The sequence below is a fragment of the Schistosoma mansoni genome, chromosome 3 (genome assembly GCF_000237925.1).
Source record: "Schistosoma mansoni strain Puerto Rico chromosome 3, complete genome".
In the NCBI taxonomy this organism is placed as follows: domain Eukaryota; kingdom Metazoa; phylum Platyhelminthes; class Trematoda; order Strigeidida; family Schistosomatidae; genus Schistosoma; species Schistosoma mansoni.
Window position 1 is genome coordinate 5,762,960 of NC_031497.1, and position 21,763 is coordinate 5,784,722.

At 33.0% G+C, this 21,763-nt stretch overlaps 1 protein-coding gene and 1 non-coding gene across 2 annotated transcripts in view; one reads left to right on the forward strand and one right to left on the reverse strand.

Moving 5' to 3' along the window:
• Nucleotides 1-12,685: 12,685 nt before the first annotated feature.
• Nucleotides 12,686-21,763, reverse strand: part of Smp_137990 (putative complexin (Synaphin)) — a gene marked incomplete at its 5' end in the record, with an annotated part of 33,765 nt that continues 24,687 nt past the window's right edge. The window contains 2 exons of the mRNA XM_018799011.1: nt 12,686-12,907; nt 14,604-14,736. Coding sequence (XP_018650843.1) covers nt 12,810-12,907; nt 14,604-14,736 — 231 coding nt within the window. The 3' untranslated portion in view covers nt 12,686-12,809. The remainder of the gene's footprint in view (nt 12,908-14,603; nt 14,737-21,763) is intronic.
• Smp_tRNA_01583_Pseudo_TTG.1.1 lies at nt 16,007-16,077 on the forward strand. Its single transcript has one exon. It is a non-coding gene (tRNA).

Consider the following 21,763-nt stretch of genomic DNA (forward strand, 5'->3'; position numbering starts at 1 on the left):
ATTTAACACCCTAAAGGATGTTCATGAACATAGATGTCTGGTAGTTGTTTGGTAAATGTAGGCTGATGCAATTCTGCATTAAACTATTTTTGAACATTATATAGGTTGCTAGTATATAAGTAGTTCAAATCATTATAAGTATCATCATTTTTAACGGAACTGACATAGTGATGTGTAGCTTATCTGAGAAACAAAAATTATATGAGTAATAGATGACACAGGTGTCTTTTTCTGCCAGCTTTCTAACCATATACAGGAAATGTATATAACATCACTGTAAGTGCCACATTAATTAGTGACACATCCTTCATAAGTAAAACGGTGCACGTTTGTTTCGAACATGGCAACTGAACTATGTTGTTATTTACCACTAATTTATGATGTGTCTGTTATTCAGTCAACGGATGAACTTCTGGAAGCCGAATCTGCAAACACTGATCAAATTATAAACAGAGACCGAATGCATATAGATGAGTAATTTCTAAATTGTGCTTCTCAATGATTTCATATTGTATATAAACCATGAATTTCTGTTAGTGTTATGGATGTCGTAATGCGATTTTCTCAAGTCTCATAGTACTACTGGATGTTTATTAATCGGTTTATTTGGTGCCTGAAATTCGTTTGCGAATGCTAAATATCGAAGTAAAGTTCTAGGAGAGTTGGAGAGTGAAGGGAATTTCTTACACCAAGTAAGACACTTGTGGATACATTCTGTTAGCCTCTATCCCACTTACTTATTGAATTTAATAACCGTAGCAAAATTTATCTGTTTGTTCAATGAAACATTTGTTGTTTTGCAGAATTGCATGGACCAAGCTAAAAAGCCACCCATACATCCGATATACAACTTATGGCTTTTGTCAGATAACTGAGAGCCTGGAACGTTTCTATACTAGTGAAAAACTCGACAAATTTCTGCATAAGGAAAGTTATGTGAGAGAACATTTTACAGACTGACGATAGCTGTGCTTGATACCGACCACCTCCACATTTATTCGTGTGGTGAATTATTTAAATGCGAATATGAGAAGTATACATAATCTTTACACTATTTCGCAAAGACGTACTACAAGCGATGGACTAGTAGCGTCTCGGATCCCGTGAAAACATGGCGAAAGTTCGTATTGTTTTGCACCATAAATCTCGCTAGTATTAATACGAATGTACTGTCACAGTGAAGGAGCCCATATAAAGGTGCAATGTTTTTGCGAAACTTCTAATCTGATGCAACACCTCGAAGTCCTCATAATAAGACGGGCACATATGAGGCAAACACTTAGTTGTTTCCAATTTTCACAAACAGTCACCCATTGGAATTACAGGTATACCTCCTTATGAAACTACGATGGCGACAAATATATCGTGCAAACGCTATATATATATATATATATATATATATATATATATATATATAGTGAAGTTAAGAATGAAACCATAAACAAATCATAGCAAACGGTTTCTGTCATTTCTTCACACGTATATTCTGAGTCGCGTTTCCTGTAGTAAGACAGACTACACAATGGTAAGCGTTGGAGAAACTGAGGTCTCATCTGGTTATTAATGATTCTTAGGTAAAAATCATCGACTTTTTTCTTCATTAGCATCGTAAGACGTTCACCGTATTCCCCAATAATCTGTTGTTTGTGCACTTTTTGGCTTAACTGGATCTCTACATACTGCTTGCTTCGTCTGGGAAATAGAGTTGCCGTTCCATTATGGAGCAACTAGAAATATACTGACATACACTTATCTGTGGAGAGTTGGGCTTTCCTAGTCTTCACTTTGGCAGCAGTGACCTGCTTACTAGTTCGATTCTTAATACTTTCTATTACTTCATCTATTGATGGTGATCACAGCATGACCGGAAAAAATTTTCTTTATCTTCTGAGGACAATCTTCTTGTCCATGGATCACAAACCACCCACAAACTGTTACAAGAATGATTATGAATCCCTCTGAATGATTTTACGACAAATTCCTCACCGACCAAAGTTGCATGGAACACTGGCAGTTCAGAAACTTAGACCTTGAACGTCACATGTTACTTAAAGTTCTCGCGGTTTTTGACTCACTCTTAAACCTTGTGGTCTACGCTTTTGAGCTCACGTGCACTGAAACACTACAAAGATGTTTGTAAATCTTACATCCTTAGGTAATTCACTTTCGACATGAATGTAATGAGCATGGGTAGTCTGGGAAGAAAGGAAATTATTTTTTTCTTACTGTTTCGAATTTCTTTAGCACACTTTCGAATTCAGTTGAGCTTTCAAAACGCCTATTCGGTATGCTATGTTGAAACGCCCCGCCTACGTCGACTGAAATGTCCCTTGAGCATGAAACACTACAAGCAGCACTGCGTAATCATTAAAAACAGTTGTTCATTGTAATAATATCTTACTGACTGAAGAAAGTACTACTAAAACTTAAAACCTATCGACCATTTGACACTTCGTCTCAATCTTTGCGTAAAACAGCGGTTCACGCAAACTTCGCGTATCTATAACTGTTAAGTTGTTCTTCATATGCTGTTTTCTGGATCTTGAGAACTTCTAAACGAAGACAATGAGGTTCAGTAGAGCGATTGGTATTCCGGATCAAGTTGCGAAGCAACAATGGAGCCATTATTGACACTACAAAACAGAGAAAAATTAATTCACGTTTCTTGCTACGATTTTGTGATTTTACGGCAGCAAAAGACTACTTAAATGCGAGGACACTTAAAAGTCATGCAGTCAAACAGACAAACCCATAGCAGTTTAAATACGGAATAACCGCCTCATGCCAGATCGGCCTTCAGTGAGACCACCTTTCTTACCATCTCCAAATACATTCTTGCCTTTCTTCTTTTGACTTACTTAAAAAAAGGAATAAATAGATTTTCTGTTTATGATGAGAAGATTTGATGCAAGAGCTACTCCGATATGCGGCCCTGAGTAAACGCGGAAAATGTTTTGAATAATTTTTGAACTGGGTTATCTATTGTCTGAAAAGAAACCTAAAGACATATTGTGCCTTGCACATTACTAGATCTCAGTTGTATGAGATGTTCAGAACATCACACAGTATGGGCCTCAGATCTGCTCAATTGGAAAGGAGTGAAACAGTGAGTTCAATTTGATATGACGAAATAAAGAGCCGAAATTAAGTTTTGACCGGTTGTGATTTTCGGTCAACATTACTCCTGTTTTTTAATTCAGTATAATGACCACTCAGTGTAGTATTTGTTTTCTTTAACAGTGGGATATTTTATTCAGTATAACATCAATTTACTTGAATGTGATGTTTATTCAGGATATGATATTCTTGTATTAAATTAACGTGAAATACGCTCAGAATGATGTGCAGCATGTGACTTAAGTACAACTCTGGGTATTTTTCATGTACGTGACTTAATTCTGGTTAACAATCAAAATGGGTGTACATTCAATATATAATGAGTGTATTTCCTATTAGGGTCGTCGTCGTGTTTCGGGGTTAATACATTCTTATTTATGCCAGTATTGATGTTCTCAGTTCGCGTAGTGAGAATTGAAGGGTTTCCTCGTTTTTTTCAACTATAAGTGATAAGTGACTTTGATGTAATCATAAAGGATGATATACGTTTATTACTGTTTTTCACCATTTCCGTTCTGTATTTACGGTAGTATTCTGAAATCAGACAGCTTGTCGGAAAGCTGAACCCAGTGGTAGTGGTGAGGGTAACCCGGTAAAATGCTCACCTCATACCCCACGATATGACATAAGAGAACGTGCATCAGGCTACATTTCTGACCAACCATCCCATTCCATCAGAAGTCATCCTTTATTTTCACGCTGTTGAATATACAAAAGTGCTCGATATTGTGACATGACTCCTGACATTACAGTTAGGAACATGATTGAGATGATATAGCCTTTATAAGAAGTTACTGTAGTTAGCTTAGTGATATTTATAAATATGCGGCAATGGTGTTTAGTACTAAGAAATGTCAGATTATTGTTGAATCTAATATGCTTCGCCTGAAAACGACATATTTTTATAGTAGTATTTAGTCGTACGAAGCTATTAAATACATCTTATGCAGGAAAGGGTTTTGGAATTGGTTCATATGAAAGATATATGGATAGTGTAAGCGAAAATATGTACATGTTAAGAAGTATCATAAGCATAGTAAATAATACAGCAAAATATCATCCGGTGGATCTGGTGTATAAAAGGCCAACTGTGACAAACAGTATAGGTTCAAAAAGAATCAGATTAATCACTCAGTGTTTCAACTAATTTCTGGATGTTCGTAATGCTGTTAATTTCATCACTCGGTTGATTCAGCACAAATCCAAGGCTCTTGCCGTACGAACAATCTGAAATGGGGTTAAGATTGCAGAAACTGTACAGCTTAAACTCATCGAAGCTTCTGGAATATTGTCCTCCCTGTTTGACAATGAAACTCGACAGTTGGAAACTAGACAGGCAGTTGTCGAAAGAGAATATACTACGGGATAGTCCATAGTTCAAAATTGAGTAAAATCTCAAGTGAAGAAACAAGACGAATTAGATTCACATAACTACCGAGTCCATGCTGAAATTGCTGGCTAATGTGTATTTATGTCGATTAGGGGCCACATTTGCTAATGGTTGATGCTCTAACAAACATATCACGATGGGGCATGTAAATACTACTAAAGCTTATTAATCAACCATCATATCTAAACATAAATATAGAGGATCAGTTATTAGCATTGATCGAGCCAGTAAGCTATGAGTACTAATCAATGCTACAATACGATACACGCGAGGATTAAGCAAGACTACTAGAATGATGGGTTAATATATGTAACAGTCAATCAATTAAGTTAAAGCAGATATCAGGATTAATGATAGGCTGAATTTCTTTAGTTGGTCTCACCAGGGTGGAATCATGGTCTAGTTAAATATAAGTACATTTGTCTTTGCTACTTTAATAATCAACCTAATCACAAATTTGTAGATATATCACGAAGTGACTACCTAACCTATAAGATCTTATATGGAAGTTACATCATTGTCCACACTGACTCATCCTATCGTGAAATCAGCGATATGATGTCTAGCACTCCCAAAGAACACAACTCCTTGTGTTAGCACCGGATAAACATCTTTTATTTTGAAATAGAGAGGTGCCGAGTAGACAGCCTCAAACTCGAGCGTATCGCTAAAATATGGAAACAGACGAAGCCATTGCCATAGGTGTTCTGGGAAGAGTAGCTGGAGGAGTATTTAGCCAACTTTCAAGTATAAAACATATAGAGCGATTTTCAAAGTAGCGATGCAATAATACATTTCTAACAGTCCAAACTTTGTAATTACAAACACAATATATATTGTATCACACCTAGATAAATTGAATTTTCAGACCCCTTTTATCTTTATCAAGTATGTATGACCCGTACAAATTGATATTTGACGATTACTCATCGTAATTAAATGAGACTTTCATCACATCATTTTAAACCATTACTGAATTGACTCTTATTCTACCATTAAGTCTTACCACATCGGTGATTTGTTTTTTGCTTCGTTTTGTCATGCATACGTTACCGTTTATTCTTATTCTGTTTTATATACATAATTATTAAATTATTTGCTTATTTCACTTTCCCCTCCCTTCTTCTCCAAAGTCAACTCAATATTTTTCTAAATATTACGAAACCTATTTCAATATATCGAATTTCGTCTGGATATGACTGAAACTCGCGTATGATTGAATTTCTAGAGAAACTTGTAGTGATTTCCTCACAATACTTCTGTACCAATAAGTTGTTTTTGATTAGTAATAATAATACTAGTTGCCAACCTGTCCATCTATAATAACTGACCACTTAGCACAACGCTAATGTTCACATTAGCTTAGGCGAACTTCTGAGGACAATGAATGTGAAGAACCAAAATGGTTTGCCTGCAAGACATGTCAAAAACCAGAAGGCTGTTAATGGTTGCAATAAGATATATTTGTTGGCAATCTCGTGGTATCGAAAGAATACCGAGATCATGCCAAGGTTTACAGGCGAGACTACCATGCGTAGGTGAGTAAGTTGAAGGTCACAAACAACGGAAAACGTGTGTTTTTGGTATAATTAAACAAAAAGGTACAGTAAAAGAATCCCTGGTACAGTTAGTTATGATGATAAATGTTTCCATTACACCGACCGCGTTCTCTTTATGAAAGTAGATCACTACACTACCTTTAGCCATACAAACCTCTTTTTGTTTATTTGTATAGCAGTACTTTGAGATAACAGCTTTTTAAATTTATGGAATCTTAGCCACCTATCCTCGAATTTGTGGCACTATGGATAGTAGCTGTGTTAATTACTCCAATGTGTTAAATGTGATCATAGGTAAAAAATTCATTATTATTATTATTATTAATGGCTTTAATCAATATCATATTTTTGGTAAAATATAGAATTCACAGCACAAGATATTTCAACATGTTCCCTTCCTTTATTTCTTGGTTGATCATGACGATAAATATTGACTGATCGCCAATTAGATATCGACATCTGAATGATGTACATTCTTTTCAGTGCATATTGCCAGCCACCACGATGTCTTTACATTTTCGCAACTTTTTCAGCGAAAGGTAGTGAACCTTTCATAAACGCGCCTGACTAGGTTATGCTATTAATAGACATAATTATGAGTTAAAACAAACGAAACCGATAACTTGTCAAAATATCTAGATGACAGGAACATGCAACCTAGATATTCAAGCAGGCCACCTAACCATAGATCTCACTATCTCTGAATTTCGAAATACCCACTTGTTCTTGCATTAATTAAAGACTGAGAATACAGTGACCCGAATGAGACCCTTCCATATTGCCGCGCTCATCTAATACTTCTTGATTAAATTGCGTTATTCCTGGGATTACTAGTTCATACTATAATTCAAATACTTCAAATCATTACACTACTTTCAATTATTTTGCTAATAAGCACTATTAATTTCCCTACTTACTTAGCAGTTTTCTCAATAACGTAACTTCATAAATTCTGCAGAGGCAATGGATCACGTCTTCACTTCTTATAACGACTGAAACCGACCAATGTCTATTTAAACAGACTTTTAAAATTCTTGGATAGTCAGTTTAAATACATTCTTTTAATCAAGCATGTATATACCATTAGTATAATCAAAATACATATTAACAACCGATTAAGCATCACTTACCAATTAGTCCGCTAGCTTAAGCTGTATTTACATAAATTCCTTATTTTTCAACTGAGTTCTTGAACCCGACTTATAGGTACATATTTAGCAAACTAGGATACATTGTGGTTAGAAAAACCATAATAACTGGATTTGTAAAAAAACTTTCTGTTGGGTGATTCTCTGAACTAAATCTAACTTTAAACGTTTGTAACATAGACCAATTTCATGTTTTTTTCGGCAAGTCACGTTGTTGAATCACTCAGAGTTAACAAGGTAATACCAAAAGGCCAAGTGTGAAGGATTTTCGGAAAGACTATCGCAGGCATACTAAGATATCAGACTAAACTGAAACTACCACGTAAGTTACATGACTTGTAAGGAGTGTATATAAAATTCTCAATCAATTCATTGACAGAAAAACAAAGCTCAAAAATACATTATTGACAAAAGCCCAGAGAATTATTCACTGATGCGTGAATTTGGACTGCTACAACCTGCTATTTAATTTTGATTTTGGACAATCGTGCATAGAATATTATAGTCCAGCTAAGTAAAAAAATAGCATTTTAGATAACTTCTCAATAGGTTAAAACTTCATTTTAAGGGGTATGATTATTAAACCTATTGTTCACTGATTTTCGACAGGACTAATTTTTATATTTTTCCATTAAAGTTTTATCTCCTGATATTTAATTTCGGTATAAACGTCAATTTTCTGAAATTTATCTTCGATTGTACTTATCAATTAACAGTGATGATAATATTATGTGTTGAATACATAACCTCCTAATTTACGTTAGTAAACTGCATAGTAATTGGGTTGGTTAAGATAACTGAGTTCAAATTTACCACCATTCAAAGGCTCGTCTTCCCATTTAATTAATATTATATCATATGGGTATTTAGTACAGACTGTTATTATGCTAAATAAATCTAGAATGTTTTGAGGCATGAGAACTCCTGAAGAGTTGACTTATCAACTAGCTTTACAACCCGAAGGAATTAATCGTTATCATTTTATCGACGAGGATAAATTTTCAGAGGTCCCCACACTCCTTCTACGTTGTTACTATGGTCTCTTAAGAGGAAGTCCACAAAGTATCATTTGTGAACAACTATATAATAATTGTACCCAAATCTTCTAAGGTACTTTTAAGCCCTCCAATCATATGTGTAGAGTTCTGCTCCATATTCGATATATTTTTTATGTTAGGAACAAAAGCCGGCATTACTAGATCTGGCACACTTACAAAGTGCTCTTTATCTTGATATTTTTCTCGACTCAAAAAAATCTACTTTAATTTAAAAATAAAAACCACTCACCAAATCTGCTGTTGATACTTCTGCCTCTATTGTACTTCCTCTTTCGAATAACCATTTTATTAATCTCAACGAATCTACATTTCTCAGCATATATCTCCGTAATACTGATAACGTTGTATGGAAGTAACGTCGCTAACATCAGACACAACGGATGCAGTCGTTATTGTTATTTCTATAATCCTTTATGCTACTAAAACCATTATTTATCAAAGAGTAACTTTGGGAAATAATTCAATTCTTATAGAATTCTTTTGTCAACATGGTTGTCATTAAACTTTAACGTTGTTATGCTTCTCTTGATAAGTAGTTAGCTTCATCTCTACAACCCAATACCATAAGATGATCTTCTAATGTAGTATCTTTCCTACTAAGTACTCACTTATAGTATTTTGATCGAAAATATGAAACATGCGGTTCTTAATAAACATGATTACTTGAACTTTTGCGTGATCTAGAAACCTCTTTCTGAAACATAATTGACTCATCACTATACCTTCTCTAGAAGAGTAATCATCAGCGTTCACCACATAAGCACTCAAATATACATTCTTATCACATTGGTAGATATTAGAAGGCTTATTCTAAGCAAAATGAGTTAGCTATTAATGTAAGTATCATACATAAGTAATTCATGAAATAACGAATGCGTTTGACTGAATTTAAACATGATGTTGAGAAATTCTAATCAAGAGATTTTTTCTCAAATCTGTTTTGATTCCACAGACTTTTCATGATATGGATTTACGATCAGAGGTCCTGAATTTCCGAATTGTTGAATGAATTTCGCTCTTAACTTAAATTTAACGTCTAATAGAAAATTAGTAATCAGTTTTATTATCGCTAAATCTTAACAATAATTTCATACAGTTTAGTTTATGACTGTTTTGTTTTGTCTTTTCATGACATTTCGGTCAAGACTTAATGTCTAGATTTATAGAAACCTAATTAGTCACTTTAATCAAGTGTTTACCAATTAGTGACCACTTTATAGTGTTATCAAAAAGACTATCACATATATGTTATAGCTCGTGGCCTTGCGCGCCTATCAATGTATAACTTAATGATACCGCCAACTAGAGAACAGTGACCTATCGACCGGACCAATGACGCATAAAACCCATACGAGCAGTCTAGAATCCTTGCCTTGCATCTTAAGTCCAAAACACAAATCTCAGCCTCCGTAATATGAGTCATATATTTCAAACATACTGGGTTTATATACAAAACAACCAAACAGACCACATCGTACCATAAAATAGAAAATAACATTTGTACAAGATCAAGCCGAAAAAGTGACTGTGATTAAGGACGACTGTAATTAATAGACTGGACATAACTCAAGAATGGTAAATCGTATAATAATAGTCTATGGGTCAAAATAAAGCTTATAATAGGAGGAACATGAATATACAGAGTTTATAAATAAATAATATATTTGTAATATCTCAGAATTCTCTTCTGGGATACACAAGATCAGTATCATAATCATGAGACTCAAACATGATCTGTGGTATAAATCATTCTAAATACCTAGTTTATTCCTTCGTAGTGTAGCATCGGCGTTTTTTTAATAGAAGAAATAATTCGTCAGATATGCTATGTGTTTTAGAAACATTCACTTTTTTCTAAAAATTTAATTTAAAACAATTAGTCCCTATGATAAATTTCGATAATGCAATGAGAAGACGAAGTTTATCAGAATTATGTGATATATTAGCTCAATGCATTTCGAACAATCTGATCACACATAATATACTTGTTAAGACATTTTTATATGAAAATTAAAGGGTCAACTAGACAGGTTAAGGTAAGCCGTAACAAAGAAAGAAAATAAATAAAGTGCACAAAAACAATGTGATGACTACTCTGGATAATAAATAAGCATTACCAGGGTAGGTTAAGGGTAAGAACAAATTGTTTTTGAACACATAAAGGGGGTTTCAATTTCCGTATAGCCAAGGCTTCAATAAACCTTAGTATACGTCCTTGAAGGCTTTTGTACAACACTACAAATGTTGACTTGATGTCAACCTTATGACCAGTTTCAACCAAATGTTTCTCAATGGAGGAAGATGTGATCCTGTGATCTTATTTGGCCATTGGAATTCATTTGTTTCTGCAGCCATTTAGGTATGTGTTCCGCCACCCTTAATTGCAGATCACGATTGCTCCTCCCTATGTACGTGTTTCCGCACATTCATGTAAATTGATATACACAATGGTATGTGACAGAATGGCTTATGTACTGTTTAGGTTTTTGGTGAAACATTGACCTTGTCTTTTCAATGATGACAAGTTGAGCTGCATAAATTGTCCTGTTTATGGCTAATTTTAGTCTCCGTCTCAACATGAGACTATTTGAGTCACTCCTAAATGGTAATGTAATATAAACTCGCTTTTTGGGTGCCAGAAGCGTCATAGGTCTAATCGTATTTCAACCCTTCCAGCGGTTTATGAACTTTAATGAATAACCATTATTCATTAACGTATCAGTTAAAAGCTTCGTTTCTACTTCAATAGTATCTCTAGTACAAATACGATTGATTCTATTGAATAGGCCCTTTATTAAACCACGTTTGTAATGAATTGGGCAGTGGTGTAGCTGTAAATAATTCCCCAAAATCAATAGCTTTCTAAGTGTTCGACATTGGATGCTGACCACGTTGTTTAAGTGGACTTGTTTAACTGAAGGCTTTCGGTCATGCATCCGTACCAGATCACGTTTCGACCCAGCGTGGGACACTGCTCCTACGTTCACTAGTCAGCTTAGAGTAAACGCTTCTCGATATATTGATAACGTATCAAATATATCTTTCCTACCTCTTCGCATCTGACTTCTGATTTCGATTGGTTGGGGAACGCTTCGTACATAGAAGGTGTTACTGGTAACTAGTTGTAAAATTAGAATACTAGTCGTATCTTCAGTGGCTATGGAAATTAGGATATTGCCCCGTCCATGTCGGCTTTCTATATATAGAACGTTGGATGGATCTTCTCTCCTACTTATCTAGAAAAGGAAGTTGGTTGTTCTTCTCTTCTTCGCACGTAAGAGAAATATGCTTCTGACTTGTATTGAGTTCTTTTAACAAGTGGTTCACGTCTTGACATTTATCCCCTATAATTATGATGTCATCAACGTACCGTTTATACAGACACATCTTTTGAATTGAGTCTTCAGCTAAATTTTCAACATACTCCATAAATACATCTGCCAGCAACGGTCCTAAAGGACTAACCATAGCTACGCCATCAATTTGTCGAAAGTGCTCATCTTGAAATGTGAATCTTACATTGTCAGTGCACAATAATGATAGATATTTAAGAGTTTCAACAGGAAATGGCAATGGAAGGTTATTTCGTGAAATATAGTAACATAAGGGGTACCTAGATTTCTTCGTATCAAACTCCTAAAAATAGCCGAAGCTCTTACCATCCATGAGCTCAAACCAGAACTATACGTACAAAAGAAGTACGTCTTATCATCATCGTTACCATGGCCTTAATATTATTATTATCATTCTATTATTATTATTACTCCATTTCCCCTTTACTTATATATTATATTCTCATTATTTTATTCATGAATGCTCACCATATCACCTTATTTATTTTTATACCTCTATGACCATTATTGACCTTTAATTATTGTAACCAAAACATTTTATTCATTTTAATCATTTTATTATAATCTTGGTTATTAGTGTTCACATTTCCTCACGGAATTAGTACTTTAACAAAAAATTTTCATATATATATACGGTTGTACAGCTTGATAATAAATTCGTTGAAAAGAGATCCCTTCGCTGAACTTCGTATTTTGAATTAGCTACTTCATGAAATTACCACGGTGATTTAAACAAAAAAAACAAACGTATCTTTTACCTCTATAAAAAATATTTAATTCAAAAAAAAACTACATGATTACATAATTATTATACTTGACTTATGATGATTCATTTAAATAATGATTTAAATTTTAAAATGGAAAAAATTATCCATCATTTCAATAAAACAAATGATTGAACATTTAAATAAATTCAATAATTTCAATGATATTACAACATTAACAATATCATTAATGAAAATAGTTAATAATGATGTTATCATATAATAGAATTTACTTAGTAACTCAAATGGTTGTGTTTTTTTTTGTATTTTGTAAAAAAAAAGAAGAAGAAACAAAACAAAAAAACAAAAGGTGAATAAATGTGTATATGTATATATGTAGTGTACAACAAGTAAATATGAATACAATTCGAATGAATAAATCATCAAAAAACAAAACAGAAAAAAAAAGAAAATCTTAGTTTACATAAGACAACATTTATCAGTTGCTTGATTTGCTAATTGTTGTGGTAATTCCACTACTTTTGATGCAACATCTTGTACTGCAGTTGGAATAAATTCTTGATAAGATGATATAATCATTTATTTTTAAGAAAAGAATGAATGAAAATAAAATTTATTATTTCAAACAATGTTGATTATATTGAAAAAATTAAGTTGAATATAGAATTAGTCATTTTAATGATATAAGATTTTATGTCAAGATGTATATTGTCCAGTGGTATACTGCTACCAGACTGACAAACTGTATGTATATTCTAATACATTATTCTAACTACTTAATAAGATATAAAGTAATATATTTTTTGTTTAAAAATAAGAGGTTAAGAAATTTATTTTGTTTACCATTTCTTCATCAGAAGGGGGTTTTATGTAGATTTTAGTAATTTTATATAGTTGAGATCATTAGTCAATTGAAGCTAGACCACCATGGAAAACCTGGAGGCACTAGATGCTCAAATCGTCCGATTGTGAGACGATACCGAAGCAGTGCTCATCCACGATCCCGCCTCGCGAGATTCCAACCCAGCACCTACCAGTCTCGTGCCAGAGCACTTAACCGATAGACCACTGAGATGACCGGCATCCAACGGTGTTAATTTCTAACTTTAACCGATCCACGAAATTGAGCAACCATTCAACAATGTTTTCAGTGAGTTGATATATCCCAACAGACCGGATCGAACTCCACTGGTTACTGCTTCTCACTGGAACTCCGGGTAATACCTGTTGAAGCCAGTCACTAGTGAGCATATGATTACTATCAGAAGGGGGTTTTGTGGAGTTTTTAGCAATTTTATGTAGTTGAGGAGTCCCACAATGGGACGAAACGGCCGTCCAGTGCTTCCAGGTTTTCTACGGTGGTCTAGCTTCAATTGACTCATTACCATTTCTTTATTGTTTTTCATTATAGTGATTATTCAAAACTATTCAGATAAATTAGAATACGGATACTGTGTATTGTATTCAGTGTATGTTTTCCTTTTTTCGGAAAGCCATTTTAATGTGAATACTTTTAGAGACATCTGCTCTAAAATAAAGTTTATTAGGTATCAGTTTTCGAATGCTTGATTACGTAAGTTAAGTATTTTGGTTTTGCATGATATGAAAATAAAACATAATGACAACGCAATATAGTCTTTAGAATATTATACTAGTAAAAGAAATACATCTTGTAGTTCTATGCTATTCTCTCTTTTTATTGAACTGAAAACCTTTCAATGCCTCATATATTCCTATTCAGAATATACCTATCGATTAAGATAATTGGTAAATCCCCCCGAGTGAACATCAAATCTGGCATGCAGGTGTATCCAGCTGACGAGTTACCACATAGAATGAAACTCGAGTCCTCGATTCCATTGTTAGCCACTACCCATCTTTGCTTATAATACTTGAGTTATATGGTTTAAGAATATTTTTTCAGAAAACTTATGCAGTACTCATAAAATGTCTTGACTCTATAAATGTGAATTGTTAGCTATCCAAGTACATCACAATTTATTATTTGTCAAGTAGAATCCTTTAACTCACAAACTGGATCAAGAAACAAATGAACCAGCAGTTTATGGCTATCGATATTATCTGTTGTCATCGTTTTTAAAAGTTATCCATATACATTTTCATTCATAGATAAAACAATTATTAACCCGTATAACTTTAAATATTTCCTAAAAATCATATTATGCAATACATATCTCATATAAATCTTAAGTGATTATGTAAATATCAAACGATCACGACAAAAAAGCTTACTCATAAATGAATCCTCTTGAGCAGATCGACGATGTGTATTTAAGTTAACATCAGAGCATCGATGAGTTGACGATCGTCTTGAACCATCTGGTGTTCCTACTTCCAGAAAATCAGATTTCTTTTTCAATCCATACTAAATATTGTAATACAGTTCACAAATAAAGAATTAAGCTAATATTCATTCGTATGATCATCGAACTGTAACTTATGACAGCAGTAAGAAAAAAGTACTACGACTACTATTATAAATGAATGAAGACCAATTGGCAAATCTATTTTCGTAAAATGGGAACCATAGTCATGATAAAAATCTTCAGGGGGCAGATGAATAGATTAAGCATCAAATATTTGAATCTCAAAATTTAGGTTTATGGACACAACTTCTTTAATAGTCATGAAACAATTAATTCAGTAAAAACCCTGACTTGAACGAGTTTATTTTTGAAGCTGTACAAACACAAGTTTATGCCTGTTAAATTATAAAACTATAAATAGACTATATTTTTGTTAGTTTAGCAATATATTGAGTTTTAACAAACATAGGACTTACTTATAGATTGAATTTACTTATGATAGTACAGAGTTAAAGTATAGAGATTCATTCCACGACTTACTCTTCATATAACTCAACGCGAAAATTCAAATTATTCTATTAATAGTGTAGTAAATACTATTCTAGTCGGCAGCCTATGCTCCATTGGGAGTAACAGGCGTAAGTAAGTAAATACTATTACTTTTGATAAACACAAAAGTCATATATTTGTATCGACATATCCAATAGTTTTTTTTTAGAGTAAACTCTACCAGAATAAGTAAATGAACGTTTTAACCCCCTTTTTAATTGTTGACAATCGTTCTTTAAGACATTCTACTGATCATAAAAATATTCTTTATCTATAATTGTCCGCATTAAATTGATTTCACTTAGTATTTTGAATAGTTATGAGGACATTTTTCGTTCTCTTTTTAACAACTCAGTAACAAAAAGGGAATCAATAAAAGAAAACGTATTTATAAGGAAATATAAATCTGACTTTCATAATATTGAATATAAATAGGTTTCCTATTTAATCTTTTTGAAACCTTAGGGAATAATATCTATTCAGTAGTATTCTCATCTACTTAATAAAGTAGTTTATGTATTTTTTCAAAAAAAAATTCTGAAAACTTTAGAACATACTAAGAAATTCACTTAATATTATTTGTTTGAATCTTCCCATCGATGTGTTAAGACTGCAACTGGTCAGTCTCTAATTGGCATATGTGCATACTGTGCGTATTGTCTCGATATAGCCTTAGAGACTGACCAGTTGCAGTCCTAACTTATCGATGGGAAAATTCAAACAAATAATATTAAATGAATTTAAACTTCACCTCATCACACAAGCAAGTGGCTATCAGGGCTCAGTGGCCGAGTGGATAACGTGATGGCGTTTGAAGCGAAAGGTACTGGGTTCGAGTCTCAGAGTTGATGTTGACTTTGGGACTCGAGTCCTAAATAGGACGAAACGTGAGTCCTAGATTCCACTGCTAGCCACTATCCATCTTTGCTTACAATACTTGTGAATTAAGACTATATCGAGACAATACGCACAGTATGCACATATGCCAATTAGAGACTGACCAGTTGTAGTCCTAGACATCAATAGGAAGATTCAAACAAACAATACTAAGTGAATTTAAATTCATTTTTGCTAACTTTGGTTTACTTTAAAAATTAGAACACAATCATAGTGATTAAAGCTTACGAATCATATGGAAGATCAGTAAAAAAGACAACAAGAAAGCATTAAAGCCTTTTCCAACTACTAACTGGCTAATATCAGTGAAACTATATTAGTATACATTCTATTACTAACAATTAATCAAATACCTATCATGGAATCATAAACGTAAATTAAAAAAAGTAAAATGTATTACATGTTAGTATCGTGGATGGGAACTGCTGAGGAGTCCCACAATAAGACGAAACGGCCATCCAGTACTTCCAGGTTTTCAATTGTGGTCTAACTTTAAGTGACTAGTGAATTCAACTATTAAATTACTTAAGCTATTAGTTTATAGAAAAATGTTTAGTATACTGAAGCGATAAAACGAGAACATGATGTAACTTAAAGACGGCGAAGTATTTATTATAGATTTGTGGGGTATGTTTTTAATTCTTCGAAGTTATCTCTTCATCAAGGTTTGAAGTTAGCTAACCAATTAATGTAAAGTAAATGTTATTAGATATCTGTTTTATGGTAGTTTGAGGCTCATACCAGATCAAATATAAGACTTTCAGGTATTGTACTAGATACAGTAATTTTAGAATATACAGACGGAATCCAATGTTTATTTCATAACATGTTACAATTACTTAAGATTATCGGTTATGTCTATGGCCCTCCAAATTAAGGTAGATCTGAAAACCATAATTTTTCTCGGTTTGTTTTCGCTTACATTAAATAAACTTCTACCATCTATGAAGAATGTCTGTTTAAACGCTTTGATAAACATTTTATTTAATTTCAAGGTAATTTTCACTGCTACCTGATATTAGCTACATTAAGAATTGGCAAATTAAAAGTGTAAATCATTACATACGAACCTAGTCACACAATGGTATTCAATATTGTGTTAAACATATCTTTAAATAAAATGTAATATTCGTTCGCCTGCTTAGTGTGACGTCAAGGAAATTCAGGTTTTTGTCACGCCCACCTTCACAAGTGAAACTAACCGCTGGGTGTACACTGTTGAACTGTTCTAGGAGTTTGTCCTTACTGGTGTTCGGATCTACGACAATGAATGTGTCGTCGATGTAGCGGCACTATAGATCAAGCTTCCTAATAGCCTGATTAAGTGGTCCATTTTCTAGCTTTGCTGGGAAGAGATCAGCTAGAATCGGGCCTGGAGGTGAGCCCATGGCTATCTCGTCTATTTGTCTATAATAAGTATTGCTGAAGACAAAATGAACATTCAGTGTACATCTTAATAGCAGTTCTTTCAGACACTCTTCAGGCAAGTCAATGTTGATTTCTTTTTCTGATATTTGCTTGCATATAAACTCAATAGTCTCAATAAGTGGTACGTTGGTGAACAAAGATACTACATCCAGTGAGAACATATTTTTCATGTTACCATTCATATTTTTCACTTTGGAAGTGATGGCTCGTTAAGTAGAAGTGTATATAGAAAAATGTAACATTGGTTAATCACTTTGTTTGCAATGAAATATATTTACAAATTATATTGAATGTTGTTTTAGAATCTTGATCTTCATTATTCAATATTTTTGTTTAAAATGTTAAATGCAAACATTGTAAGTAATGACAAAAAACGGTACAACCCTTGAATGTTTACAATGTAATATTTATTAGTTTAAGTCAGTCAGTCAGTCACAACGTAGAACTTCGTACGTACGTACATCAGTCCGAGTTGCCATACCACATAACACAGAGATGCAGTTGTCTATTCAAATCGTATAGTGGCAGAAGTAGTAAGAGTATAAGCAGTAATCGGAAACATTAGGGTTTGAAGATGTTATTGAAGGAGTATAATATACTGAAATAAATTTGGAAAGAAAAAAAGAGACATGAAGAATTCAGAAGATTAAAATTTGGTAGAACACAAAGAGTGGATGCACCCTCGCCATTGCAAACGATTTTCAGCCATGTCATTCAAGGTCTCTAACCATCGATTGCTATCATCTCGCTAATCCCAACCAGGTAGTCTACACCTACCAACATGACTCAGTCCAATTGTCAATGACTTCATGGATTTATTACACGTTTTGGTCTGGTCGCCCTTAGCTTCCTTCCAACTTACTCCTACACCATTCATAAATCAGTAAACATAGTTTAATAATTGTTTTCATTTCTTTAAACAAGTTTTTTTTCTTAATAAAAAAGAATGTTTATATTTTCAATGATTAAAGATTATCCAACCAAAACAAAATGACCAAGTTAATCATTCTAACTCTAAGTTAAACAATCATTCTAAGAAATACTGATCTTAAATTGATCATATCTAATAATAGTTTACATAAATTCCCAAGATATTTACTTATCTATTCACTTCAAATAACATTCTATTTATTTTAATTATTAAATAATCAAAAAATAAATAATCGGTGGTTTAGTAAACTGATAACTTGGATACCATAAAACACCTCAGATTATTGATTATGTAACTTTTTTTCTGGATAAATGATAAAATAAATCACAACAACAATAATAAACAAGTTAAAAGTAAATTAAGTTTTTTTAAAAAAAACACAACTAACAACAGCAACAACAACAAAAAAGGGGAGATCTGATTGGTTCCTTTTTCTTTTTTTTTCATAATCATTAAATTTAAAATTAAAAAAAAAAGTAACACCCTAAAATGTGTTCACTCTTTTTCTTCTTTTTTTTAATTCTCACTAATAAACATTTTAACATTTCATGTTTAATATGTATTAAAACATTTAGAAATTGTTTGTAATCAATGGATTGTGAATAAGTTGGTAACAAAGAGAGAGAGCAAGTGTGTATGAGAGTGAGAGAGGGAGAGGGAGAGAATGAGAAGTAAACAAAATAGAACTGTAAAAGATCATATAAACAAGTTTATAGATTAAAATCTGTACATATATATATTGAACAAATTTAATAGATAATTGAATTTTTTTTAGGAAAAGAAAAATAACATTTAAAATTCACCTAGTTACTACCATTGAAAATGGGATAGTGACAAAAATCCTTTTTTTTTCTTTTTTTTTCAAATAACCATGATATATTCTTATTAATATCCTAATATAGTTTCATAATCGATTTGTTGAATTCTTATAATCAATCTTAAATAACATGAATTTTGTTTTTTTTTACAAATGTCTATCAGTTTAAATCTTTTTGACATGGTAATGAAAAGTAAAATAAATGTGATTGAAAATACAGGAAGTGATAGAATATTGATTGGGATACTGAATTAGAGAAATAGTATTCAGAACAGTTAAGTGGATGGAATGATATTTAACTCAATATGAGGAATAAGATTAAGAATAAATCTGAATGCACCACAGTGATTAATATTATCCATCTTCTCAATTAATAGGTTATAATTATTTTTCAGAATGTAACCATTAGACTCTTATCAACATACTTGGTACAGAATAATAAATAGTAAATCAATAAACTGATTTTATATCTTTGTTCAGGTGTCTTTAGCAGCCATCCAATCTATATCTATGTCGAATACTGATACAAGTATGGACAAGCTACGTCTAAGCATTCTTAACACATGGTTAAATTAATTGAGTCAATAAAATGTTATGGCCTCATAATTCAACTTCTTATTTCTATCTATCACAAGGTATACCAACCATATATCAGTAGTAGTTAATTCATTTTCATTGAATTCCTTACATCTAGATTTTATCAACTTTAAATAAAATCTTTGGTGACTCCATAACTAACTCCAGTAATGTGATTAATTGTTATCGAAATAGACATGTCGAAAATCCTCGTATATAATTATCGACATAACTCGCGTTGGTGAATAACGGAATCAAATAAGTCGAATATGAGAATAGATTGTTGAATACAAATATGTCGCACAATTGTTGATCGAGACAAACGGTCAGAGAAACGAAGAGAAGTGACCTGAAGCGGAGATGGTAGATGAATCAACTCAATTTAATCAATCGTGAATCAATACTTATAGCCAAATAAAAATAAGCTACAGACATGTGATGAGTAGAATAAGAAGTGCACACAAATAAGCTCATATAAAAACGATCAATGTTGATAAGCAAATAATTGACAAGGTCAAAATGTGACTCGAGTAGAATGAATAAATTAGCTTATCCATAAGCCAGAATAAGTTATATGGGTTTAACATAGTAACCGACACTCTAAATCCATCTTCACTATTAAACTATGCTATTATTATCAGGCTTTACTCTGATATATATGAATATTTATACGAAATTTTTTTTAGACTAACCAAGGCTATTTGAGTCAATAATCACAATGAAATAGAATACGTTACCGTGCATAATAAGTAAAAGTACAAGTTGATAGTGGGAAGACAGATGTACTGATAGTAGTAAGAATATTAAATTACGATAACAAAAGTTAAACAAAGGAAATAGGAGGTCAAACGTGGGTAAATAGACTTAGGATAGTAATCACAAAACATTAAAATCATTACGTAATAAGAAGTATGTAAGTAATTAGATAGTGAAGAATACAAACGCAAAGAGACGGGAAATTACAAACAAATGATAAGAAAATTAAAAATAAAATTTAATAATAATAATAATGTCATTTGTTAAGTTATGTCCGGCCATGGAAGGAATAGGGGGGTTACAAATTTCTTCTGTATACATAAATTGGGGTGGAATGTACGAATTCCTATGGCTTCTGCTATATGAAGGAGACAAGAACGAACTCCGTTGGGAAATGATAAAGGTATACGATAGATCACTCGAAATAATTTCGATTTATCTACATTATGATCACTATCAATTAGATATGTCAAGATAGAACTGCGTATTGTTTTTATCTGGCCCTTACCAAACCATGTTGGTAGATGTTCAGTTATTCGTTGGTTTAGTTGCCTAGTAGTACACCCGATATAGCTATCTCCACAAGAGCAGCTGAACTTATAAATGCACATAGAAGAGGTCAACTCAGGCAACTTTTCCTTCATTTGAGTAGACATCACTGGTCGGCTTGAGAAAGTCAATGCAAGATAGGTTGCTTAGAATGTTCTACTAATTACTCTATTATTAAACAACAATGAAAATATGGTAGGCAAAGATGGATAGTGGCTAGTAGTGGAATCCAGCACGCGCATCACTTCGTCCTATTTGGGACTCGTCAGCTGAATGTACCTGCATCTCAGAGTTGATGTTCACTCTGAGACTCGAACCCAGTACCGTTCACTTCAAACGCCATCACTTTGTCCACTCAGCTACTGAGGGCGAGACTAAAGAACATGGACGAGCCAATCAAAAGCTTTCGCGGGCTTTCAAGGTCACGGCGCTAAGTTCGGTACCTGACGCTTACGTACGGTCGGTTTACAACAGGTTTTAGAGAAAACATGATAATTAAGCGTCTACAAGAGAAGTGATTATAAAATTTTGGCGCATAAATTCAAATTATACATTTCTATAAATAGAGTTTGGCATTATAGCT